The sequence below is a fragment of the Ascidia mentula genome, chromosome 8, assembly GCF_947561715.1.
Source record: "Ascidia mentula chromosome 8, kaAscMent1.1, whole genome shotgun sequence".
In the NCBI taxonomy this organism is placed as follows: domain Eukaryota; kingdom Metazoa; phylum Chordata; class Ascidiacea; order Phlebobranchia; family Ascidiidae; genus Ascidia; species Ascidia mentula.
Genome location: NC_138573.1, coordinates 14,924,349 through 14,951,598, shown reverse-complemented (window position 1 = coordinate 14,951,598; position 27,250 = coordinate 14,924,349). Strand labels below are relative to the sequence as shown.

The 27,250-nt window shown below is 40.3% G+C and overlaps 3 protein-coding genes across 4 annotated transcripts; 1 reads left to right on the top strand and 2 right to left on the bottom strand.

The window, feature by feature from the left end:
* Positions 1-174: 174 nt before the first annotated feature.
* Positions 175-5,064, bottom strand: LOC145911122 (uncharacterized). Its single transcript, XM_082998370.1, has 5 exons — positions 2,911-5,064; positions 2,736-2,831; positions 2,273-2,462; positions 1,961-2,040; positions 175-1,721 (listed from the first exon to the last, which is right to left on the bottom strand). Exons 1-5 carry the CDS (start codon positions 4,895-4,897, stop codon positions 673-675), a joined length of 3,402 nt encoding a protein of 1,133 aa, XP_082854496.1. The 5' UTR covers positions 4,898-5,064; the 3' UTR covers positions 175-672.
* A 4,746-nt stretch (positions 5,065-9,810) lies between these two features.
* Positions 9,811-17,872, top strand: LOC145911206 (carbohydrate sulfotransferase 11-like). Its single transcript, XM_082998471.1, has 6 exons — positions 9,811-10,415; positions 10,840-11,000; positions 12,086-12,213; positions 13,185-13,388; positions 14,115-14,243; positions 16,111-17,872. The coding sequence occupies exons 1-6, from the start codon at positions 9,959-9,961 to the stop codon at positions 16,424-16,426; spliced, it is 1,395 nt and encodes a 464-aa protein (XP_082854597.1). The 5' UTR covers positions 9,811-9,958; the 3' UTR covers positions 16,427-17,872.
* Positions 17,873-18,435: 563 nt separating this feature from the next.
* LOC145911057 (TBC1 domain family member 30-like) lies at positions 18,436-26,849 on the bottom strand. Of its 2 annotated transcripts, XM_082998298.1 has the most exons (14): positions 26,736-26,849; positions 26,536-26,607; positions 26,327-26,472; positions 25,892-26,056; positions 25,532-25,593; positions 25,280-25,471; positions 23,998-24,183; positions 23,512-23,680; positions 22,873-23,044; positions 22,127-22,345; positions 21,248-21,384; positions 20,128-20,307; positions 19,562-19,663; positions 18,436-19,322 (listed from the first exon to the last, which is right to left on the bottom strand). In XM_082998298.1, the coding sequence occupies exons 2-14, from the start codon at positions 26,595-26,597 to the stop codon at positions 19,198-19,200; spliced, it is 1,917 nt and encodes a 638-aa protein (XP_082854424.1). In that variant the 5' UTR covers positions 26,598-26,607; positions 26,736-26,849; the 3' UTR covers positions 18,436-19,197. The 2 variants fall into 2 exon arrangements, with proteins under 2 accessions (XP_082854424.1, XP_082854425.1); XM_082998299.1 differs by lacking the exon at positions 26,536-26,607 and having other exon boundaries at positions 26,327-26,498; positions 26,736-26,755.
* Between the last annotated feature and the right edge of the window lie 401 nt (positions 26,850-27,250).

Below are 27,250 nucleotides of genomic sequence, written 5' to 3'. Positions count from 1 at the left end.
GCATTGGCCCAAAAACGTTTAGTTCGCAAATATTGTGATTCGTTGAAGGCAATTTAAAAATCCTATCGTAATAAATGACTGAAAGCATTTTACTGTTGATTACTCAAAATACTCCACTACATTGAAAATAGGGGAATGATCATGTTTAAACTAATATGCCAAACAAGCAACTAATTAAAAAAGCGATATTTTCTATACCCAAACTAACCGCTGTACTTGTATTCAAAAACCAGCTATAATACAGCACCGAACAAAAGTGAGAAAACGACAGAACAAGAAAGTAAAACTCTGCTACACGACTACGTTGTTCACCGAGCTCGGGCCACATGAAGTACACACATGGTTGCGGCAAGTTTACAGTGTGTTGGTGACAATAAGGGGAAAATTTACATTCAAATGTTGGGTTAATTTGGTCAGACAAACGTAACACAACTGAATGCTACCCGTATTTTTTTTTCTTTTGTCGCACATATAGAGCGAGTATCAGCTCGAGACAGCTTGTGCCAATAAGTTTTGTGGTCAGTCTGTCAAAACACTGCACCAGTAACTACTGAAGTTATTACCATGAGACTGAGAGGGCGTATGGCGGAAATTGAATTCTTTCCACAAGTTTTTGTAGAATTTGGAATGAATGTCGTGATTTATATACATGATATATACAACTTTCTTCAACTATCTAGCAACCCGCCTCCTTCCCTCTGATCTCCTCTTCGGCCTGGAGGCTCTCGGTTTACTCGCATCGGACATCACATCTTCATATCGCGGCGGTCGATCCTTCTGGCCTTCTGCCTTTTCTTTCCGTTTCGCCCTCTGGCGATCGGCGGGGTCTCTTTTGTTCTGCTCTCTTGTCCATTGCCTCGTGCGATCCAGTTTTTTCTGCAGCACCTCCGCCTCGTTAAAGCCTTTGATCAACTGCCTTAGGAGCTCTTCACGTCTCCGAAATTCTCTCGTCGCGGTGCTTGAGCTTTTAGTGCGTTTTTTTTGTTCTGGGTTCGAGTCCCGGCCGTAGTCGTTCCCCCTCGGGTTGTCTACGATAATCTTGTCCGGCCTAGACTCTTCCTTGGGTCGCGGACGCCTCTTTTGTCCCGCCCAGGGTCTTTCGCCACGCGCTTGCCTCCTGTAATCTCTATAGTTGCTCGATTTCGGCACAGGTTTGTCGGTGCGGTACTGTTGCGGCTTGGGGGGTCGGGCCGGAGCGCTGTACTGTTCGGGCTTTGGGACGCGCATTTGCGGTCGATCTGCGGAAGGCTGTCGGCCTCTAGGTTGCGCACGGTTGCTGTCAATTATCGCTTCGTCTCCAAATGTCTTTTTTTGACTTGAATTACCGACATGAGCCCCCTTTACTGGAATCGAATACACAACAACGGGCTCGAGCGGAGAAATAGGTGCCGTGTGCTCTGTCTGGTATTGTAATGAAGGGTATTGGAACGATGTAGCTTGTGGTTGAAACCCTGGCATCTGTGGCACTGCATTTGACGGTTGCATTGTGGGTAACACGTTTTGCGGCTGCTGCTGCTCAACATTTAGACTTGGGTAGCTCAGCGAAGGAATGCTACACGGTCCCGTGTAAACGTCCACTCTGTGCGTTTCAGCTTGGTTTGATGAACTTTGTGGAGTTACAGGGGGTTGTGGGTCTTCTGGTGGACGAGGTACTGCATTTTCCTCTTTTGGAGTGCTGTCGGTGACAGTAGGGGGAGCGGAGGCAACTGGATTTGCTTCAGCTGCATATGACAAGACTAGAATTAAACAAACGGCCCTATGAGTTTATTCTCAAACACGAGGTGGCGCTATGGAAAAAAAACTTGTATAATTTGTCAGCGTTTGACAAGAACTGCATGTAAAGTCAGGGGATTTTACGAAAAAGTGTAATTACTATGGCGATTGCTTGTTTACATGTTAAGCAATGAGTGATTGTTAAAAGGTTGAATAAATCAGTTTGACATTTATGTATTCTTCCAACCTGAGTCTATTTCGTGGTCAGTTATGTCGGTGGGGTCGTCAGATACCGAGGCATCCTGGCGCTTTTTGTTCATCTCACTCCTGCAAACACAAAGAAAAAGTAAGTTTTGCGTAGTTTTTTAGTGCAGTTGGTTGAAGCTCAGCGAAAAGCCGATTAAAAAGTGACATTGTGGTTACGGAAAATGCGCAGACCAAAAGTTCCTCTATGTAACCCGAGGCAATCAAATCTGAGCCTGAATGTTTACTTCACTCAAAGAAGAAAAAATAGCATTTTAGAGTGCCCTTATCAAAGGCAAATGGGCGTCCTCCTCACCTGTAGAATTTGTAGAACTTGTGACAGTAAATTTGCATCAGCATTCCAGGTACAAGGAACAGAAGAACGATGACAATGATTCCGATCAAAATCCAATACCAGTTGACCTTGAAAAAGGCCAGGGCCACGCCTTCCGGCTCAACGGAGGCGACAAGCGTTGTTACATCGGGGTAATCACCGAAGTACGAAGCTGAAAATGTTAGACATATAAAAAAATCTTTATGTTGTTTGTTGAAAAATATTTTAATTTCAAACTACTTAATTAAACTATAACACCATTGGGGAGCTAATATGACAAGAAAATGATTATAGATCCATCTAAAATTTTTGAAATCAGATTGTTAACGAAATAGTTTTTACAATCTTTACGCGTATCTGCACCGTTACACCGACATAGCGGACTTTGTTCCCAGCCAACCCATAGAAAACCAGGACTTATGAAGTGGACACGCAAGCACTTTACCTATGTCTTCGTCTGGGTTTTCTGGCAATGACGTTCCCGAAAACGGGGGCTTCCCCTGGGCCGATGTCGTCACTGCGCTGTCGACCGACTCTTCCGCTGTGACAAAGATAAACGTGGTTCCGGTTTCGTAGGCACAACAATAATCACACGCGCGTAAACTTTGTTCAAGACTTACCCGGACCGTCGGATACCCAGAAAAAGTCCGGTAGTGGCGTTTTTGTAGTCTTTTGTGCGGTACTGTTTGTTCCGTTTGGTTTTTCAATTTTTGTTGTACTTTGTGGAGAGATTTCACTATTCGTGGGAGTGGCAACTTTTACTGTTGGTGCTGTAGTTTCTACCGAGGAAGTTGGGTGTTTCTTCGTTGCGATTTCGTAACTTGTGGGATCGCTTGAAACTTTTTCTGTTTCTAACGTAGAATTAGCGAAAGAGCCCAGTTCGCTACCTGTGGTAAGCAAACTTGCAGTATTGGTCGTGGCATTTGAATTTTTAGAAACATTTTCCGGAAGGTAGAAAGTCGACAAAACGTTGCCCGCCGTCGTTGAATGCGGCTGGCCTGTTACAATTTCGGAAATCGTGCTTAGCAAATTGGCGGTCGCTGTCGTTGTAGTTGCTCTGGGTGTCGTGGCAGCTTTGAATATTGCAGACGTAGCATTTTGTAAAAGGATATCAGTCTCGTTGGTGTTTATGAGAGGTTCTACTGAGCTTGTGGTTTCTATTTGCTCCTTTCGTGGTGCTGTAGTGGTTTCATCCTGTTCTTTTCCCACAGTACTGCTTTGTGGACCAGTTGTCCGCGATATCGCGGTTGTAAAATTGACTCCCAACGGTTGGTTTGTAGGATCGTTTGTTGCTTCTGTTAGATTTGCTGCGTTGTCGGAAGTGGTTAGTGATAGGACAGCTTTCGTAGGAGCTGAAGTCACGACTTCACTATCCACAGCTTCGGTTAAAGCATTTCCTGTAATTAGAGCCCTGGCTGCAATTGTGTTTTGCTCATTTGTGACGTCCCGTGTTGTAACAATCGCATTAGTTGATACGGCGGGTTTTCTTGTCACGTCTTGTGTTGAAGGCTGTAGGCTGGTGTGCAGTACACTTGCACTTGTAACTGAAGGCGTGCTTGTTTCAGATAAAGAGGTAAGCATAATTTCTTCGAGAACATCTTTGTCGATGGTAGGTTCAGTACCTAATGTCGGTGCCGCACGCGTGGCTGTTTCTTTGGTTACCTCACTGGAACTAGCATGATTACTGTCGCTTGTGTTAATTTGAGCGGTTGTGAGAGCAGCCTTACTAACTGTCGATGGCGATATGACTATTCCTGTAGTCTGTAAATCAACTGTACTTGCTTGGTTGCTGTCAGCATCCGTATATTGGTTTGTAGAAAGCATTGTGCTCGTTTCCATGATAGATGCTGATAAGGTGACTGTTTCTGTGACCTCAGAAACAGTTTCTTGTTTTGTAGTTTCGCTCTGGGCTGCTACCGTTGTTTCCTTTGGCTTTGTAGTTTCGCTCTGGACTGCTACCGTTGTTTCCTTTGGATTTGTAGTTTCGCTCTGGACTGCTACCGTTGTTTCCTTTGGTTTTGTAGTTTCGCTCTGGGCTGCTACCGTTGTTTCCTTTGGTTTTGCTGTTTCGCTAACAACATCCGGTGAGGTTCTGACGTTGCTGGTTTTATCCAAAGAGGCAGTAGTCTGTGCTATAAGTTTTGCTGTAGTTTCTGCAGCTGTTAACAGCGTAGACACTTGTGTGGTGGTAGTAGATTTTGTCGTACGCGCCGCCTCCAATTTGGCCTGCCAGCCTGCCAGCAGATTAAGGATATTTAAGGTGGTAGTTTGTCTGGTCGTGCTGAACATCAAAGTGGATGAGGTCGTGGTGTCTATTGCAAGACTGGCGTTACTGTCCCAATCACTAGGGTCTGTATACTCCTCGTAGTATTCCGAGTCGTTTCCAGCATCAACGCCATAGTAATCGTCAGTCAAATTCGCTGAAACCGCGGTTTCAATCCTTTCGGTATGAACTGCTGGAGGAGGTATCGCTGATGGAGTCAGAAGGTTGTTTAATAAGGATAGTCCTTCTGATAACAGGTCTCGTTTTCTGATTGGAGAGGCGGCGCACTCAAAAGTTGTTAGGGCGATAGCGCCGATCGCCAGCAAAATTGGCAACTCTTTCATAACTGCAATTATCCCCTGGCTTTTAGTGCATAACGATACTCGCTAAATACCTTATGCTAACGGGATGCCCTCGATGTTCGATTTGTTTCAATCGTATCAAAAGGCTGCTTGAAAGTCGAAGCCAAAACACTAAACTTGCCTCCAGCGAGCCGTATACGTGGGCAGCATATGACGACCCTTTGCCATATGTGCCCACGGTGCGAATTTCCAACGCATGTTTTCGCGTTGCCCTAGGCCTTTACAGCACACGTAGATAGTGAAGTTTGCCATGGGCCGCGCTCACCAGGTACCGGTTCGTCCAGTCCGCGTACACCTACATGCACGTCATCGCGCTCCTTGGGCGTATAATTGTCCCGAGGAAATTTGTTTGCGACGAGCGACACTTCTTACGACCGACGGCGTTCGTTTTTACGTTTTTTATTGTTTATTTGTTTGTATTTGTTCACGTGGGGAGCTGAAATCGCGCGGTTAACCGCGGCGTAAATTGTGGTTACTAAAGCTGTATTCCTCACAACCTTTTCAAATGTGTAATCATCACATATTCAACAACTTTTTGATGAACTAAGTAATTTGACCTCACAATTTTCGACGAACCTGATATCGATTTATTATTCCATACAACAGCAAATGATTTTATTGCGAAAAGCTCGTATGAAAAGTTAGGTCCAACCAAGACGAATTTTTATGCTAGCAATTGCTTTACTAATGTTAATAGAACCATTGCTAGACATGCTTATGAATGTTTGGATGAATTGACGGAAAGGTCGTCTTCACAGTGATGTTGCGATAATAATTTTCAATATTTTAATTTCAGCACCTATTTTTAATGTTTAGTTTCAGGCATTTTTAGATGTTTGTTTGATTTCCATTAATATCATATTGATTAGTTAAAGCTCCTATAATAAGCAGGGGAAATCCAGAGGCGGCGGTGGATATCCGTTGTCCGAAAAACGCATTATTGCACGGTAATTATCAGTGTTTCCGAAATGTTTAGTTTTTCGCTTCGAATCTCTAATATTAATCTTATGTTCTCGAAGTTTGCATTATTGGGTTTAGGTAACCTGGAAATTAATGTTTGTTTCGCGTATTTTTATTATCCAGCATCAGCAACACTCAAAGATATGCACAACACGAATGCAGGTGTATTAGACTATGTAGCATGCGTCTGCAATCGCAACAGCGGGCGAACTTTTTAATAATTAATGTACCCCTGCATCGCCAGTTATTTCCCGTGTGACCTCAAACAGGGAAAAATATTAATGCTGCACACTGGTGGGAATTAAATCAATGTGATGCGTGACAGGGTTCCCTGGATATGTAACTGACGGTGAATGTAAGCAATTGTGTCTGCAGGTATGCCCGTGGTGGTTGTATGCAGAAAGTCAGATGCGAGTTGGATGTAGAATGTTGTTTCCTGGCTCAACAGCTGCAGGGATAGGCAAACTGCAGGGATTTTAAATCACGGCAATAAATCACAAAGAAGTTTTTTTTTTACAGTTTATGCATTAACCTTTTTACCAAAAACTTAATGTTCAAAAGTTACAACTGAAAGCAAAAAACGTGCACCGTAATTACAGTAAACTGCTGTGTGAATATTGTTCTTCGAGCCAACGACACGCATGTATTTAAACGTGTCAACTTTTTCGTTCAGGCCCCGATTAATTTTCGCATTTCAGATAAGTCAAATTGTGAAACCATACATCGCGAATTTTATTCCTTGAAAATGTCGTTAGTTGTAACGCCACCGTTTGATCCCCGGATTCAGAATCAATCTTACCGAATGTCAACTGTTCTAATTTTCCCACTAAAATATAGTGCTGTTTCATAATACGTTTTTTATCCAACTAATCTGCAGACAGGGCCACTGTTTTGACGTAATAGCTCTCATCAGCTATGGTGTGGCGTACAACGATCTTGTCAGCTGCACAGTCGGCATAAACTTTTTTGTGAATGCTCTTTTTCATTCAACGTCATGTGTACAGTTGGTGTGGCGACAGACACACGAGATATCGTTAACGTAAAAGAACAGCCATGACAGCCCACAGTTCGGGCGAGTGCCCAAAAATGCGGTTCAACCCTCACGTCGCTGCAAAAATTAAGCTCATGAATTGTTTATCTTAAAGGAAAAAGTGTCGAAGCGACAGTTTTTGGATCACAGCTTTTAAGGGGTTTATTTCGGGATCGCGACTGGAGGTTACGTCAAAAGCTGCCTCAATATCGGTCCGCACAGGCACTTTATCATGTCCACGGAAAAGTAAATTGCCGGGTTTAAAATATCCGGTCGTTAAATACCATCATCAGGTCGATATTCCCTGAAGTAATATCGCCCTGAGTAAGGAGTGAAAAATATTCTGTATAGTAACTGTTTGGGCTTTGGTTGGGTTTACTGTTGTATATTTCAACTTTCGGGAATGACAACGAAAATTGCCGACAATATTGAATTATTGTGTGCGCCCCCAACGAAACTCGAGCCCAGCGAGAAACGAAACAATGTTTTACCACTAAAAGAGCACATTTTACTAAGATTTGGCGTGTCTTTAACCGTTTGACAAACCATTAAAGGTGTTTTTCTCGATGAGTTATTGCTTACCAATAACACAGTAGGCCTATAATAATTATACTTCGTAACGACGAATTTCTGGACATAAATCGAAATAACTGTAAATAAATGCCTGATCAATATGTTGGCACTTTGGCAAGTTTTGCATATGTTCCATCCTATGCCGAATAGAAGAAAAAGAATTAGTTACAAACTTGGCATCTTCAACAACCGGCCTGGATTGACCCAGAAGGCGTAACAATAGGCCATTGTCTGCCGAATTTCCACGAAACCTTAACTCCGGGTTTCCGTAATGGTGAGAATCTGCGAGTTGCGCCTAGAGTTCTGTAGTGTTTGCATTAGCACAGGGGCGTTTTTGGTTTATACCCAGGAAATACATGTTTAGTGAGGAGTTATGACTTTTGCAGACACATCAAGCCAGGTTTGTGCAGACAATTCAGTGCAGATTTGATAACTATGTGACAATCCTGCTAGCTAAATAATAGGTCGAAAAAGTGGCCCTGTACGCAGCACACGAAAAACATCTTGGCTCTGTATAGTTTATACATGTGTGTTGCTTTTGCGTTTGTACTTTCCAACTCGCGTCATAATAGAGATGCGCGCGGCAAACAACAATCTTAACAAAGCCTAAAGTACCAGCTTTAACAAAGGCGTCATCTTATACCCAGACTCCCGATTGTCAAAACCCTTTCTACGCCTCACTTTGATCACAGGTACTGTTTGACACGATAGTGACCAAAACCTACATCGTAAAACAACAACACCTTTTCGTCGCTGGCGGTGTTTTCATTGTCACAGAGGTGTTGCTACATGGTGAGGTTGTCTTGGACCGGGAAGGACACGTTTTTCCCGACACTACAATGTACAGTTCGGTACTCAAGCCCTCGCGAGAATCCATGCTCTGTTTGAATAAGCCAGGCGCCAGGATGCGAAGTATCCAGTAACCACTGCTTGCGGAAATAGCCAAATAGGGGATGCTTTGAAGGTTATAATCGGGCGTGTTGAAAGGTTTACTGAAAGGCGCGTATTTCTCACTTAGAGTTTTCTTCGTCTTGCCGTAGAATTAAACTCAGTTGGCGTTAACATTGATGGCTGGACCTCAAAACCTATTTTTCACATATGCTTTATGTTTTTATTTAGGCTATTTGAGCCGAAAATTTACGTGTCGGCCTCACAGAGCGGAACCCTTCCGGGCTATTAACGATAGTGACGAATATTTTCAATCACTGGAACACGATGAGTCAGACAATTTGTTTGCGATTAAAACGTACGCGCGAAAAAAATGAGACACAGAAGAGAGTGCAATGGCTAGTCAAAGTCAGTTTATCATTACCAGCTTGGGTACGCTAGTGCGCTGTTCTGTGCGCGAAAAAAAGGTGAATGGGTGTGCTCAGTCATGTGTTTTAACCGTTCTTGCGTGTCCTTATTTCTTCCCATACCGTAACGGAAACCCGAGCGGCCTTGGCTAACCTGATTCTCAGAACAGTCAGCATACGCATCAAGGAAAATGGAAATACTGGATCTAGCAGAAGTTTCCCAGTATAGTTGATAGGCGTTGTGAGGAATTTGCGGGCAGGCAAGTAAATGTTTGTAAGTGTAAGGAGTAAAATCACACGAAGGCGGCGTCACCACAAAGTCGCCGCAGGCGGTTTTTAATGCGATGTGTTTTCACACAAGTACAGAGCAGACAGACACAAAACAATTGCAGGAAGTTAGTGTTCAGGGAGGGGCAAATTTCTACAGGGAATATGTTTAACGCATACAGGTTAATTAGCTTAGACAAGTTGTTGCGTTAAGCTGGTGTTCAAATACGTCTTAAAATATCCGAAGGTTTGGAATAGTAAACCAAAAACCTCAATAATGTTAGGAAATGATGGTCAATCTCCTGGCTAACTGTGGTATAAGGTCGCATGTAAAAGTAAGACACGCCTATTTGTAAAAGGCACGGTGGAATGCCTAAACAGCGCGCTGCGTATTATATATTCGAATCTTTGTCTTGCTTAATACGAAAATGCCCTTTAAGGTCGACAGCCCTTAGGCGAAACGAGCTCGCTTGAAGCAAGCTGTATAGATAATACAGCTCGATTACAGACGTTTGTCTCGCGGTGTAGGAAGCCCGCGGCTTTAGCAAGCTTGCTGTGTGCGTCTTTATATGCGCTTATCGCCCGGACGAGAAAATGCGACGAGCAAACAGTGACAAGTCGCGGTGAACAGGAAGCCGCTTTCAGTCGAGACTTTTTCTCTGGGGGCCTGGGCCCTGACGCTTCACTCGCGTGTACAGGACAACGTAGAGGTGCTGTCAGGCGTGCAATTGAGCAATCATCTGGCTTAATGTGCTGAAGGCGTACATTAGTCTGTGTTTGGCGGTAAACCACACCCTGCAATTATGCATTTTGTAGCATTTACAGCGCCAGCAACGTAAGGGTGTTTAGACTCTCCGAGACTGCTGAAAAAAAAAACATCAGGGGAAGGAGGACGGTGACTTCGATGCCTCGTCTGAAATGCTAAAAAGCAGACTGCAAGTACTGTCGGTCGCTCTACTGGCGTTGTTTACTGCGACGTTCCTGTATACCTTGCAATGGGCGCGGAACTACGCAACCGTGAGGCCTTACAAAATGGCCAGCAAGACCACTGGCAAGATATACATTGGGGAAGAAAAACGAAGTTACAACATCACCGGCTGGCAAGTGAACAAGAGTCCTCTGAAGAAAGCGGCTTTGCACAACTTTGTTTACAGCAGTGGTGTAAGGACGCGTAGCGATAATGGTGAAAAGTTTGATTTTATTTCGACCGAAGAGCAACAACGCTACAGCTCGTGGTACGGATTAGGTCGAAGTTTTTTCGACTCTTTTGTGCACGGCGTGCAGAAAACCGACGATCTAAAGGTCACCAAGGAAGATATTCACATTTGGAAATCGAAATGGCTGTCGATGACCGACAAAGGAATGAAGGAGCTAGGTGGGAAAGCACGAGGAATGTACAAATAGTGTTGAGTCTCTTTGCAGGATTCCAACAAAAAATAGAATTATAAATGGGTCGCTGTTAATCCTAAATTCTCGTTCTGATGTGGAAGTATGTTGTCTAAATTGGCCGGGACAGTAATGTAAAGGCGCAACACTTTTCCTAAGGCCTACGACATCAATTTCACAATACTCTCATCGAAGCTCTGCAGTTTCCCTTGCATTGTGAGATGACAATGTTAGGCTTAATAATCGGTCGCTGTGTTGTTGCACGATCTTTTGTCACAATAAGACCAATTTAACACTTTTGTACCTTGCAATAATCAAATGTTGTTTTGCTCGTTTTTATCATACCGCAAATATCACTATTGACCGTACGCCACTCATGCCCTAACAACCCTCCATCGTGGTTTCATTAACAGCTGCGCGAAAACTGCGAGACTTTCCGTCTGGGGACAGGTACCGGTCACGTCGCGAGGAGCTGATGGAACGTTGCGGTCAGTATCCACGAAATCGACATGTCGACCTGTCCAGGATGGTGTACGATGACCGTCATAAGATAATCATGTGCGTCGTCCCTAAGGTAGGTAAAAATTATGTGGGTTTAGCTGGAAAATGTTCACCTTGTCCTATTGATTAGTTTTTGCTCAACAAACCAGTTTAATTAGCTGAATAATTGTAGTTGTTTAAGTGGCAGAGGCGTTGTTAATTCCTCGGGTCAATGGAGGTTTATTATCATCTTCAACACATGGCTTCTGCGAAAATTGAGATAAAAACTTCACGTAAATTGTCGATAACTTCCGGGTCAGATCTAGTTCGTTTTTACAATGTCGGACGCACAATCCCCTGCTGAAAATTTATCAAAAAATAATCTTCGTTTGATTTATGTTAAATGGAAGACAGGACTTCAGCCACAAAACTGCTACGCTTGTGCCGTTACTACAAAACGTACCGTTTTAGGTTCTTGGAATTGTTTCTGATTGTAATTAAATAAGGGATTAGGCAAATTTTTAATATTTGCTTTGTATATTAAAAAATAGTTAGTTATTAAAAATCATCGTTAACCAAGGGTGGGTGACGTTTCGGATAAGGACGAGCATAATGTTTGACTTAGAAAAATAATGTGTGACTGGCAAAAAAACATACGTCAAATTTAAGATATTTTACGTTAAAAAACCTGCGTTGGCGAAAAACCGGTATGTTTAAGAGTACATCTCGGTGTCGCTGTATCATGTCACTGGTTTTTGTACCAATTGTTTGCATAGACATATGCTGGGGTGCTGTAAATAAGGATACCAATGACTGAAGCTCTTGACTTTGTGTCAGTATGTCGAACCGTATGCAAAGCAAACGAACTGACTGAATTTGTGCAAAGAACTCGGCATTAACGATGTGTGTATGCACCCCATGATATCGACATTGCTGTTCACACTTTTCTCGAAACATTGTTTGAAGCAGACGTTTCAAACTATACTGTTTCCATCATCAGTGTTTAGAGATAACCTGATAATACACACAAAAGGCCCTTGCTTGAATTCAGGATCAACCTGGCACAAAAACTGTATAGTAAACACACTGGTGACAATAAAATACATGTTAAAAAACTGCAATTTGTGGTAAATAAGTCACCTGATAACGTCGTTAGTTTTGCATCGGTTTTGTTTTTAGGCTGCTTGTACAACGTGGAAACGAGTCATGTGGTACCTGATGGGAAGGGAGACCAACCAATCAAATCTTGCCACGATCAGTCGCAATCTTCTCACTCTTAACAACGGACACATTCACACTCTCAACAAGTAACTATGGTTTTTTGTTGTTGTTGCTACGATTTACAAAGTTAATTGTATTTGGGATAAAGGTAATAGTTAAACCAAATGCTGAATGAAACGACACAAGTGTGTGAGGTGGGCGTTTTTTTATGAACGTGTATTGTACACAACAAATCATTATCGGCGTTCGAAATTACTCTTGTCATGTACAAAGCCAGTTTTGTTCGATTCATAAAATCCATGCTTTCTGTGGTTTTATATGTTTTTAATACACACCTCACGCTAAGGGCCTGTAAAACTACTCAAAGCATATACAAACATCGTTTTAAACTTTCAAAGATATATTCGGTGATTAATTTTCATTTGTTGTCAGCGTGGGCAGGGCGGTGTCTTGGCCTCCAGTTTTCTTAATTGCTTGTAAACAAAACCCTTGGGGACGACAAAAGCATTGTGTTTACATCTCAAACTTCCAGGGCCTCGACCAAACCAAAACCTGCGCAAGAGTTTGACGTACATTGTGTCGTAACGACAGGGGCGTGATGATTTCAAAGCGATTTTTAAACATGAACCAGCGGATTTATGCCTCTTCTTAATGGCACTTACTTTTAGCTTTGGAGTTATTTCTAGGAAATTCCCGTGCCTAATTTTGGTTTTAACAGTTGTGGCCATTTCGTATAAGATTCATATTCAATGGATGGTAATCTCGTGTCAAATAACTTTATGCAGTTATACCGTGGTGTACATAACAAAAAACGTCCTGTTCCAAAATGTCGCAAAAACACTCGTTACATAGAATATAAATCCTATTTATACGAACTACCAATGGAACGAGTCGCTAAATCGGGGCAACTGCATTTGCAAAGCCCAAACGCAGACATCAGAAAATTACTAAACCTTATCAGTCACAGCTTGCAAGGCCCAGCAGCCAGTATTCGTTTGCCGCAGCCACGTCATGGCCTATGAACACAATTGCTCGACTGACCCCCATTCGTTTCCAGATTGCCAAAATCGGAGGCGTTGCATCGTCTTGAAACCTACACGTCATTCTTCGTCACTCGTCAGCCGTACGAGCGCCTGGTGTCCGCTTACAGCAGCAAGCTCACCAACAGATCCTTCACGAAAAGCACATACATGAAGCGTCTAGGACGATGGATCGCCCTACAACAATCCGATTTGTACATGCATGGCATCACAGGCGCACGGTGAGGCTTTTGTAATGGGATTCGATGTTTGTAATGTTAAGAATGTTGTTGAAAACTTCCAGGACGGTATTTACTACTTATACTCGCAAGAACAACTATTTAACATCAACACTTACAAGTTGTAATTTCGTACAAAATATTCTTGGTAGTGTTTGTATGGCTGCAGTGCCCTTGAACAACTAAACTATAAAACTGACATGAAATCTTGCTTATTATGTGCAAACTGTGATCTTAACATTTGCGTGCCTTTGGAACCTCAAGTTCAAACCCAAAAGCCGTGACGATTCGACGACGTATTCAAATCCAGGATGCGGTTGCACAGAAGTGCGCTAGCAAAACATTCTTGCCATTTTCCACTTACGGAGTATTGAAACTTATTTGACAACGAAACAGATAACACAGAATTTAAGATAAATAACGGGAATTAGTAAGCTTACAACACAGGAAAACTGTATACAACGTGCTAAAAACTCGTAATGTAACAAAACAATGTCTCATCTGGAAAAAAAGGAAAACTTGAATAAAAAAATTACAACACTGCTGTATGTGCTATACTAAAGAAAACTGGTTGCTTAAATTGCCGAACAAGGTATTGCTGTACATAACCAAAGTGTTTTATGTTGATATTAATGTTAAAGCTTTGGTAAAACCAAAAGATCATAATTTGGAAATTACGAATTCCTCGCAGTTTTGCATATTAACAGCAACCATTATTTTGCCTCGTAGAACGCATGGCCGTAATTACGTATTGGAAGATCCAAGATTCAAAGAACTGAGCGAAGCTGACCAAAACGACGTCAGAAACTACATTCAAATTATGGAGAACGGGAGCATCTCATTCGAGCAGTTTATAAGGTAATGTTCATGTTGACTCCATTTTCAATATTGACGAAGCAACTTTACACAAAATCTTTTTCAAAACAATCCCATGGGGGACATTTTGCCATGTTGTCACGAAGATCTGTTTTTTGTAGCAATATTTCTACGAAACTAATTACATACGTGTATTTCATTTCAAACACAAAATGGTATCAATCGCAATTGCGCACAACCCTGTCAATATTTAAAGGAAATACAACATATAAAACACATTTTCTCTTTTGGATTCACAGACAATGAACACTCAGGGCGTTTTTAGGCGTGATGTCCCGTAATTTAAATGACTGCAAAGTTGTTGCGTGCATTTAAATAAATTGTTGCATAAGAGCGCGCAGACAACCTTCATAAATTTTTCATTTGACTATCCACATAATGTTGAAGCTTTATTCGTGCCAGAATTTGTGATGCTTTAACGGTTGCGTGGTATAGTATATATGTACTTTATATTAAATATTAACGACTTGACGGGGTTTTGTCTGCATTTTACTGAAAATATAGGCACCTTTTTCCCTTTAATGCGAAAAATGTGAATTAAAACGAGAGTATATGTTTTCTTTGCAATAAATTAGCTCAGTTCAACCTTTGGTTCCGTTTTGACATCAAACCATAACCAACGTTCGCTAAATATTCAACTCTGTTATAACAGACGCGTTTAAACATATATGAAGAACTATTTCAATTATTCAAAATCTTCAAAAAAGCACTTTGCCGTTTGGGAAAAATCCGCATTAAAACTTTGGTTTAGAGACGCTTTTGCAACAAATCTTTATTTTTTTCCAACGGTTGGCTTTTATCCTTGGCTATATAAATTTACAAAGTAAAGCGATATTGTCAGGAAACCCAAGGCTTAACATATATTTAAAAGAGAACACAAAGCAGCTCGGGTCTTCCTCGTTTCGCCAAAGTTTGTAGTTGATTGTAACGAAGTTGCGAAGTGGGTTTATTGCATGATGTTGATCATGTAGCCTACTTTGTCAGGGGGTTATAATACTCACGTCATCCCACGTTGCACGAAGCGCCCTTTAAGAATATGCATTCATAAAATCGTTCAACTGTTCGTCAGACGTTTAACAAATTTAATGCTATCCTCAAACACAAACTCAATTTCTGTTTGCTTCACTCATGGCAATAACCAGGCGTCCCAAAAGGTTTCATTTGAGGCCCTTAATTGAATAACTGATGGTGTGGAAATAACATTAATTGTCCCTAGAGAAAGCAATTATATTAACGTTGCACATGGGTTACTCCCTGAGCAACTCTGGGTCGAAATTTAAACTAACGACAATATTACTTCGAGCTTCACAAATTGTTGCTGTTCATTGACTGGCGTCGATGGATGGTTTACTTTATGTTGGCATGTGTGTTTTATGTCAATTGCGTGTGTGGACTAAACACATTAGGTGGACGAATATAAAGTTCTTATTTTGAATGAGGTCGCATAATCCGGCCTGCCGTGCCCCGTGTTTTGGCCCACATCATACTGGTTTAGCGATTGTAGTTATTTTACCCCATATATTTATAGTAACTATCCAAGTTGAACAAGTTAAGCCAACTATGATGTCATGTAAAGTTGCACTATGATGGTCGCGCAGTGCTGCAAATTAAAGTAAAAAAAAGTATCGATTGTGTCGTTGTTTGCAAAATGGTTGTCTCTCCCGATGTCTGTGTAGTGCCCGAAACACCAAACATTTATGACCTGATTTAGCTCATGGGAAACTAAATGTATATGAAAAATAGTTTTTTTAAGCTCTCAAATTTGCTCAAAGCAGATGCTTTTCTAAAATACGCAGTGTGTTGTTCGGGTAAAAACTCTTCCAAAGTCTAAAAGATTTCTTTATTGCAGGTACATTCTCACAGAAGAGAAGAAGAAGCCCTTATTTAGATGGGATGTCCACTGGCGACCCCAACTTGCCCTGTGCAACCCGTGCGTCGTCAACTACGACCACGTGATTCGCTTCGAGGACCTCGTCCGCGACTCCAATTTCCTCCTAGAGAGCGTGCAGAAGGATGCGGAGGAAGAACAGATACGGTTGGAGGAGATGCAGCCCTGGATCAACGCATCCGTGGCTGTCAAGTATTACGAAACCCTCAGTAGGGGCGAAGACCACGGGATTAGGAAAGTTTACGACAAGGACTTGCGGGTTCTCGGTTACTCGTAGCAAAAGCTCGTGAGATCGTTTCCAAATCATTTGCTTTTCTCACTTTTGTCGGGATTTGTTTAAGGCTCTTTTGTCGGGATATTTTTACCGTTCTTTTGTCGGGATTTTTTTTACCGCACTTTTGTCGGGATTTTTTTACCGCAAAGTACCCAAACGAAATCTTGCTGTTTTGACCAACTGTGGCGTCAATATTTTGAAAAGCAAAACTTACCATATCCCAGATTTATATTAATACAACATCTAAAACATCTAATATAATTGAACTATCTACTCTTCCTAATTTTGCTACACACTGGTAGCAACTTGACGTCATAGCAAAACATTTTGCATTGTTTCAATTTTAACGCATTCGCCGCATCGGCGCACTTTAAACCTCCAGTTATATCGCATTTACTACCTTCATTTTTCGTCCGTTTCGCAAAGTCCTTGTTAATTCTTACCTTATTCACTTTGCATTCAGTTGTATGGAATTTTCCTCAACTTGTTTCTTCTCCCTGATTTCTTATCTTCTATTATTTAGCCGGTATTTATATTCTCACATGGTACGACGTATATATAGCTGTGGTAATTACTTTTTCTTTATCATCCGCAGTGATCCAGATTTCGGCCAGGTGTTAACGTAAGAAATTAAACAAAATCTCTTGTTTACTAATTTGACTGTTTTTCAATCCAACAAAATGCCACAAGTAGGACAATAAGAAGACAACTCAGCATTTATGTCGTTAGCCGAAACTGCCATCGCATGTAAGATATTATGCCGTTTTTACTGCTTACTTAGATACCCGCACATAATGTGCGCTAAATCGGTCGTTACCCTTTAATGCTTCCATTGCCAATCAAATTGACGCACTTTCCTTTAATTTCCCAGCGTCGTCATGTGCGACTGTAAACATGCCCGCATTCGTTGTTGGTGACCTTTATTTTCATCTGGCTGTAGCCTGAATTATTTATGAGGACCCGGTCTTCCGGCTGGTTCGGCATATCTATTGGCCCATATTGTGGTCCCCAGGAGGCCAGACCGACCTTCGATAAACGATAAAACCTATCCCTCCAAGGGGTTCGCTGAATACCTAATACCTATTTGTAGCAATCTATTTCAATGGCAGTTTTTGGATCATAGTACTTGACAAAATTAAACCTTTAAGTGATTGCGTCATTTAACGCGTGGCATAATACAATTCAAAACGACCTGGGACAAAATTTACGGAAAAACATCAAGCGATTTTGCAGTAATTTGATTCGACACAAACTGCTTTTATTGCAAGAGAAATTTTTGATTCTCATTTGTCTTCTGATTTTTGTGGGATCATTTTCTATTTGTGGTATTGCGTGTTTTTGTCGCGCTCCTCTTTCTTATGATCGTTCTATTCACCCGTGATCGGGTTGTGCCAACCAGTGCTATTGTGCCAGGTACATATTCTGTTTTTTAATAAAACAATGGAACTAATTGAAGACCGTTGGCACAGACACTCTTTTTGTTAAAAATAGATTATCAATTAGCACAACGACAAAGAGAAACAGGAAGTAAATAAAAGCACAATGTACGCTAATACGACACAATAATGATGAATTATAGTTCGTTTCCTAAACATCACACAGCACATACGTACCCTATGACAGCAAATGTCAGATCTCTTCTGTCCTGTAGCGGACGAACAACTGTTTTAATATTGGCCACTAAACGTGTAATTATTATCGTGTTTTCTTCATAGTAAACTGCATCTAAGTGTAAATCTTTTGGTAGCGGATTGCGCTGGAGTGAAAAGTTTAAGAACGTTTCTGGCTAAAAGCGTAAGAGCCATAATAATCAATAAGCTGCAGACAGTAGTGCAGATTTTTCTGGGTCTGATTAGTTTACCTACTAATTCAGTCACCTAGCTACACTGACAGGACTTCGCAGGTCGAAATAGTGTGTAGTTTTTGCTGTCTACAGTTTCTAATGAAGAAAGTCCTGCACACCCTCAATTTATCACTTTTTCAGCAAATCTACACAGATGGAAGAAGCAGGTATTTAGTTTCTATTGTAAGAACAATTGACAGAAGCAACATCTGTGCCAAAGAATTTAACAGAACGAAAAGGTAAAAAAATGTGCAAGGAATTCGTTCGTGTGCTGAACAGGTTAATTGCACCACAAACAGGGGCACGATATTGCATTGAAGGTGCTACAAAAAGCTATTCGGACACAAAATTTCGTCACTAAACAAAACGAAACACGCAGTTTCAAGATTTAAAAAAAATCTACTCAATCTGCTGACATAAATTAGAGGCTTGTTGCTTCATACTAAACACCAATTGCAATCATTTGCTGTCGTAGAGATAAAGACAATGCCCAATCGAGGGACAGATTCTTGAAAAGATAATGAGCAAGTCTAAAAAAATTATAATTTTTTTTAAAGCAAAATGTATGTTTTTGGTTTTGATCAAAGAATGCGGGTAAAAACCAGTGATAAACAAAAAGCAAACACTGTGTTTTCTAATAAAAATACATGCAATATTATAGTCATGTAAAGTTTGATTTAAGTAAGTTGCTTGCAAACTTTGGTCACGTTCTAATCAAGGATGATTTACGTAACATCAATTTATCAACAAGTTGAAGAAGTAATTCGATGTTTACAAGCCCAATGTCTTGCTTTTTTGTGATTAAAATACTAAACTATCACCAACACGCATACACCGACTGCCCGACACCAACCAATCGCACGGCGACACGTGGTTAACTCTAATTGGCTACACGATAGCACTGCTTATGACTGTCCCATCTTCAAATAAATTAATCAGGCGATTTAATGATGGGAGTGATCTTTTTCTCTGAGGAAGATGGGGTTCCTTTTGATCTTTTTTTGCTTCGCTTCTCCTGAATTTGAACTGGTTTGACTGTCGGACTTCCGGGTGTTGCTGAAAATATATGCGAAGTGGATTATTATTTCGGGGTTGGGTTTGTAGAATCAAAGCAATGTACAGAGTTTGCGGCTCTTAATTCGAGTGTCAGGCTGTGGTAATACAAGTTACGAGGCGTCGTTTTCATATTTTACGGTTGCGTCATTTTTAATAGCAAGCTCACTTCCACAGCGAACAAAATGACAACACTAAAAGGGCTTGAATCGTAAAAATGGCAGAAACGGAAAAAAACGCACCTTCTTTACGTCCCAGGAGCAAATGGTTCATCATCACCGGCACTTTGTGGTTTTTGGGAGGAATCATGTAACGAATTTTATTGCTGCTGGCTCGCTGTTCCACTGAAAAAAATGGGAATTGCTGTGGACTTGTATGCATTGGGCGTCAAGTTATACAATCAGGGTGCTGTGCTGCCCTAACGCAAGGGCTCTGGTTTGTGCAAAATCAGTTCCACGAAACACGGCCATGACTTGTTTGGCATTTTACAAGCGTAACAGGACCAAATCCACATACCGTGCGAACCGGATAGAAGCAAAAAAAATTGTCTGGTTACACTTCTGCAATTTCCTGTTTTATATTTAACTCGTGAGGGCCAAAATAATGTGCTCTTTGTAAAGGCGTCCCACATTCACTCTATACTTCTTTCGCGGTGTCATGCAGACATGACATGACGCAAGTCCATGTAGTTGCAATTACTGCAAGGGCAAACTTTTTAAACCTTCACCAAATTTATCACAAAATGAACCATTTCCCCAAACTACAACCAATCAAGCACTATCTACCAAAATTCACACAGTCAGCATACCTGGTTTGGCGTACACAAGGTGGGCGCGAAGCTGACGGGATCTTATGGTCATGTACTGGTGTTTTAATGCTGTGATATCAGTTGACATACGTTCCGACATCATACTGCTGGTGCGATGGTTCTTCTGGTTCTCGCCATACCGTTCACTGGTCGCTAGTTCCAGACTCTGCTTCTGTTGACCTGCAACAACGATGTGATCGTGAACTTGAATAGGTAATTACTACGAAACAAGCATCAGTATACGTTTTCAGCGCATTGAAACTCTATCAACCGATAGAAGTACAACCAAGCAGAGCCAGTGTTGAACGCTGATTATTTATTCATTTTTAATGGAGATTGTCGTCTCTATAGAGCCAGAACAATGGGATAAAAGAGTCGGATCTGGAATCTAGGGTAGCCGACCTTCGTGTTATATGATTAGATGTACTGTGCCTGTTGTGTGATGACCTTGGGATCGATTGAGGGTTATCACCGACATTGCTTCTGCTTTTGACTAAGTCGATCGAAGCAAATTAGATTAAGCTGAATCTGCAACATCCGCTCGTATATTCCAGACTATTTTTATGTGAAAAACGATCGATATTTGCTAAATTTTGTGTGTGAGCTTCTATTGTTGCAAATTTCAGGTTCCACTTTAGGCTTTTTGGAGACATTGAACTTTGTGTATGCCAATGTTGGAATATCAAAGCATTGTAATTGTAAATGGCCGTAACCATAGTTACACGGCGCAATATGACGAGACGCCGTCTTAATTGAGTTCTTCTGTCTAATTTCCCAAAAACCCACGTATGAATGATTTAACAGGCTGTGGCTGTACACGTTAAGGGTCCCGACCCAAGACGATGCGAGATCCAGTCTGGCGTCTATTTTTGGAAATGCCATCACTACATCCCACAACAGTGATGTGATAATTTGCAAGTGTTTGGATGCTGCGTTTTAGTTGCCAGGCAACAACGCATGCAAAAAAATCTATAGTTTTCATCAAACTTGACTTGGGTTTGTTTGTTTCCCAGGGTCGTAACTAACTGGATGGTGTGAAAAGAAGGGCCAAACAGGCAAAAATGGTTAAAGTTATTCAACTTGCCGAACAAAGATTTAGTTTTCCAAAGCAGCCACCGACCTTTTCTGTGTTGAGCGTTGGGAGGTGGAACAGTGGAAACCAACCCAGTGAAGCAGAAGAATGGAGGATCGTAATCTTCCTCTTCCTCCCCGACATCCTGGTTGTCCGGCTCGGTTTCTCTCTGTCTCACTCTTTCGCTGTAGATTTATACGTTTCAAGATCGACGGAACAAAAATGTCAAAGAAAATAAACAAATATTGCTACTGTATGACTGTCGGGTATAATTTAAATCCAAATTGCAGGGCATCTGGCAATTTGTCAACAAGGAATTACACGAACCGACGCCTACAGTATGGTATATTGTGGGATCAACGTAGGTGTACTCGGCTGCCTCGTTGACTTATAAATATGCACTTCTATCGATTTTTTGAGGCAGATCAATGATTGTCACCCAAGCTCGATGCAAGGTACGCCCGCCATTACACCGAGCCTTCAAATAACCTGAGAAGTCACGAGGGTTTAACTGACGTCCAGGGCATTCAGGGTTTTAAAATCGATCGATCCCGGAAGCTCACGCAGGTCAGAGACGAAAACGCATCATTCAATTTTTTTCTCGCCTCAAATCGATGAAAATATAATTCTCCTATTGGGGTTTGCTTGTTTTTAAATGTTTGCTGAATTTTATGTATAAGATTTTTGTATGCTAACATTTTGAGATACAAAATCGTATACATTGAATCCACAATAACCAAATCTACAAAAAGTCTGAGCAAAATATTGAAAGGAATTACAATCACATAATAATTATTTACAAACACTGAACCAATACACCAATGTACAATCTATGCGGTAAAAAGGCTTTAATTAGTATTTCAGAAAAGTGCACAGCATCAGCGAATGCACAATATTACAACTTACTTAACAGCCAAAAAAACCCACCTTGAATTTTTGGATTCTTCGTTTTCGGGAGCGAACGGGGTGATATTATACGTGTACTTCTCTCTTAACTGCACAAGGTGGGGGAAGGGAAATGCAGCGATCTTGTACGACATGCGGATGAGCTCGTCCGTCTGTACCAACTTGCCGTGTAGGGCGTTCCGCATTAACTCTGACATAAGACCGTAAAACTCGTCGGCAGATTCCGTCTCCGCTATTTTTCTGCGTGGTCACAGAGCGTTTGTTATTCTTTCAACATTCGACACAAGGTTTTATGCTTTGTTACGTAATTAATAGGTTAAATATTCCCGTTGAATTCTGAAGCTCAAATTGTTATACATTTGTGTAATGTGAATTGATTCCTAAATTTTAATCGCCAATTTTAAAATCACCATACGCGTTGCCGTTTTTACCAGGTTGCAGGAAATACTAAAAACCAACTATCAGAAGTTTTGAGAAAACCTAAAACAGACCAATGTGACCTCACAGAAGAAAAATTTTGGTAACCGTTATCTGAAACTGGTCACTTGCCTGAAAATAGGCCTCTATTTAAAACCGCGTTTAGGTCAACTCTACACCATGAGAAAATATGTGTAGAGGAAATAGCCACATATGTGATAAAGTTAACAGCGCATCGCCTTTTTAAACACAAAAGTAAAACAGTTAGCACTTTCACGGGTGCACAACTGAAATGGTCATTTTTCAAAAGACTTTGGCGACTTATTCACACATTTCCAAAGAAGACTTACTCTCCCAGTTTGGCCCATACGGCGAGAGCTACCCTCAGCAAGAATTCGTTGCCATCCAACATAACACTGTCCCATATCCTTAACACAGTTTCTGAGGGTAGGCAGGTTGCGAAAAGTGTGAGAAACCACTGCATGGTGAAGACATTTGTCAATGGAGGCTCGTAGTTCGAACCTAGAATGAAAATTGTTAATTGTAGTTGCAGTGCATGGGTGGTTGGGTGCCCTAACATAAACAAAATCAATTTTCATGCCAGCCTGAACAGAACATATGTCTAAACAGTTTCCTGTTGTGTGTAACATAAGTTATTGGGACAAAACCATGCACAGTGAAAGGGCATTAACTGGGGTAGTATGTTACAAATAATATATTGCTATGAATGAAAATACTTAAAAGGAAAAAAAACGAAGATAAAAACATAAAAAATAGCTCACAAAATAAGTAATCTTATATTTCTTACAGTAGAAAAACAAAATTCTACAACAGCATCAGGCCTGATTTCTAAAACATCTTTACATACAAATAACCATGCACTTCCTATATCAACCTAAGGGGTTACAGCTTTTTTCTTATACAATTTATACATTCTTTTGGTGTATATTTTGTTTTTTAAGGATGTGTAATTGACGCATGACACTCACCCCTTGGGTTTTCATTGGCTTCCTTCTGGAGAGCATCGAGGTGATGGGAGAGTTGAGGCAGTCGGTACTTGAGGATGTCACGGAACACAGCCATGTCCACTGACAGAGCTTGGAGGTTGTTGGCAAAATAGTTTTCTGGCAATACACCATCGATCAAATGCACCATAATCTGCAAAATCAATAGTTTGACTTAATTGGACAGAAAAGGATTTGAAATAATGCTCAACACATCAGCTCAAAAAAAAACATTATTGAATTTTCAAAAACAATGTTTGCACCACTCACAATTATATACAAAAATAATTTGAATTTTTTTTCAGCCATTTGATCATTATGAATTGTGTCACTGTGCAAAACTAAAAAAATGCAAACTTTTATTCCAGGCCACCTATATATAATACAGAGATCCAATAATAAATTTCTATGTTAAAATATAATAGGATTTTTAATCGGGGCTGATACTAAAATAGTGAAACTTAACAAAACCTTAAATGCTGCTTCATCATCGCTTTCTGTAACTTGAAGTAAAAGAGCAGCCAGTACGTTAAAACCCTGACAATAGCCAACAGCTTGATTCCAGCGAGCGTAAGCTAACAAAACTCTTTTCAGAAGCAGGTGGTCCTCGTTTGTACTTTCAGGAGAAATGCTTGCATATCCTGTTCTGTGAAGATCCTGGAACCAAAGGAGAATAATTTATTATCTTCATTTAAAGCAGCACAGACAGTAGATTTGAATTGTGGTTATCTAAGATGTAAACAAAGATGGAACCACAACCTATTTTATGACTCGCACTCTTTATCATGACAAATAACATTAAAATTAATACGCTATAAAATTAATATTGTGGGTGTTTGGTGTTAAAATATAAATATATACACCAATGGTGTATATATTTATATTTTCTGATGTATTATCCAGATTGTCTTTTTAAGACATACCATTGTTACAAAGGATGCTGTACATCACATTGCAATAAAAGAAGGTAATGTGAATATAAGTGCATCTTTTAAGCACTTTGGGCAGCTGGAATAAGTGACATAAGAGTTCTCCATTGGATTAATGGATGCTACATATACTAATGGAGGTGGACTGCACATGTCATGACATCCTGTTTAAGTTAAATAATGGCATAGACATTGTTATGTGTTCTAATTTTAGACAATGTAAATGGATAAGATTGGAAAACAAAGCATTGCCAAGTCCATCAATAAATGTGCCATCTGTTAATTGGATCTTAAATATGTTAAAAAATAGTATGATATTATTACATGCAAGATGCAATATATCAGGTCTTCTCAAACTTTTTTGTTCTGCAGCCTAATTTAAAAGGGAAATTTCCATATGACTGACATATAAAGAAGACATTTCTGTGCTATCCCATTTAACCAAAGCCAATTTGTTCCACACCCCTAAATTACATTTAGCAACCCCACATAGGGCTGCGCTCCATAGTTTGAGAAGCGCTGCAAGCCGCAATACATGATAGGCAATAAACAAAATTCATCCATAGCAAAACACAATAACGACACACCCCCAAAAAAGTTTGACCTTTTTAGGAGATATTTGCTGTGCTGACCATGTTTTTAAAAACAAATTCATTTTTTTTTATCTGTGTTATTGTTTTAAGGTGTAGTGTGTTAAGGAAATAAAATTTGTCCAAAGCCTTGAAGTAAGCTTGCAACACCCAAGAAACATAACAAATTTGGGAACCCCTGGCTTAACTAATACATCCTTCAGTACATGCACTTGTCACACAATGCTTAATTACCTTAACAATCTGGTTTCCCAAGCTTTCGTCAGATGGGCATACTTGGTCACTAAAAACATGGTGCAAAGTTTCCTTCCAGTCAGGGTGCTTTTTATTTAAATAGTCCTCGGCCAGACAAAGCCAAACTCTTTTCCTCCAACATGATGGAAGGCCATTGGGTAACCTTATGATAGCACGGAGAGCATGGCTCCACTGAAAAATATGAAAAAATGTTGAAAAAATGTATGTTAAATATTGTTTTGCTGACCATACCTGTTTAAAACCATCATCGCCTGGATGAGGCTGGGTATTAAATCGTATTCTTGCATCAATTTCTGAAAAAATATTCAGAGATTAAAGTAATCACATTTAAAAAACTACTCTTTCTTAGTTTTATTTAATCAGTGGGGAGTTGAACTTTTTGTTGCGCTTCCTTGTAAACTGTATTGCAACAGTAAAATTAAAACACTCGTTTATTCCTTTATTTGCCCATTCTTTTGGCCATTTATTGTTACTGCATTTGCTATTTCAATGCTTGATAAACAGTTTACCAAATTTTGTTGAGAAAGTGACTGCTATTCCATAAAAGAAAAATTGGGTTGAAAGGATTTGATTTTTACAATTCAAACTTACTTCTCTTTGGTGAAACAGCTTGAAGGACGGCAGTAATGGTGTCACAGTAGCGTTTGTGTTTATCACGAAGGCGATTTCTTTGTTTTAATTGGCGAACAAGTTTAGTGGACATAACAGAAATCCTCTCATCGAGGGCGTTTTTTATGGAGAGCAGCTCATCAGTATCTGGTAAGTTTGCAGAATACAGAAATTGGTGAGTGGTATGTACCAGATCACACTCATGTTTACTGATATTTTAAAAAGATGATTCTCTTCGCCTTTTTTGGGTATTGGTTTCCAAAGTGGGTACTCTGAACCCTTGTGTTCCGTAACAACGTGCAAACAGTTCGAATATAAGCTACAAAATTGTTTTAGGCAAAAATTGGTACCCAAAGTAATCATTTCAGTACAGCATAAATACATGTTGCACAGTAGTGAAATAACAATGTTTCCAACCTGCAGAGTTAAGAAGTGATTGTTGTAGTTTTTTGCATTTTTCTTGGTCAGGCCCATCAAGTGAACTGCCAAACGCATGCCCATGAGTTCCATCAGACAGGCAGGATGTTTCAGTAGAGCTGTCAAACTGCTTTTGGAACTGGTATCTTTGTAAGGAACAAAGCTTTGGTCACTTTAACAAAATAATGGGTTTTAGGTTTAACAAATACCTGTTGTATATTTCACTCAATAAATTCTGCACCATTAAGCGCTTTTGGGACTTCTCAGACATTGCTTTTGACCTTGGCAAATTAAAGTGAATTGGTAAGAAACACGAAATTGTTCGTTGCTAATACAAACACTGTATTCAGTACACTTTCATTTATCGTTACATAACGACATAGTTCTAGTTATAACACAAACAACATACTTCACTCAGCAATTGTCCCTTTCTTCCATAACTTTTAACACCAGCTGGTACTTCAGATACGTTTTAAAACAACAATCGGGGTATCCACTTTCAACACGTTCACTTGTACCAGGATGTTGACATTTTGTGTCTCATGACAGAAATACCGCTAGAAACTATCAGACAATTTTTTTAAATATTCAGAAGTAACCAGAAAATTGTAGATAATAATGAAACAAATAAACGCGTTGATAAAATAAGTATTACAAAGTGTATTTTTAAAATTTATTTTGATAATTTCAGCACTTAAACCTATTTTTAGTGACTTCGTAGCGCCATCTCACGGTAATGAAACATATTTACTAAACGCGAGATAATTTATCCATAGTTTACTCTGGTTCAGCACATAGCGAAGAGGTGACCGATCACTCACTACAATAACCATTTCATATTATTTCAACACATTCTTTTCTGTGTGCGTACTTTAGGTTTCTCAAAACTGGCCTGACCACACAAGACTTGTTTCTTTTATTTAC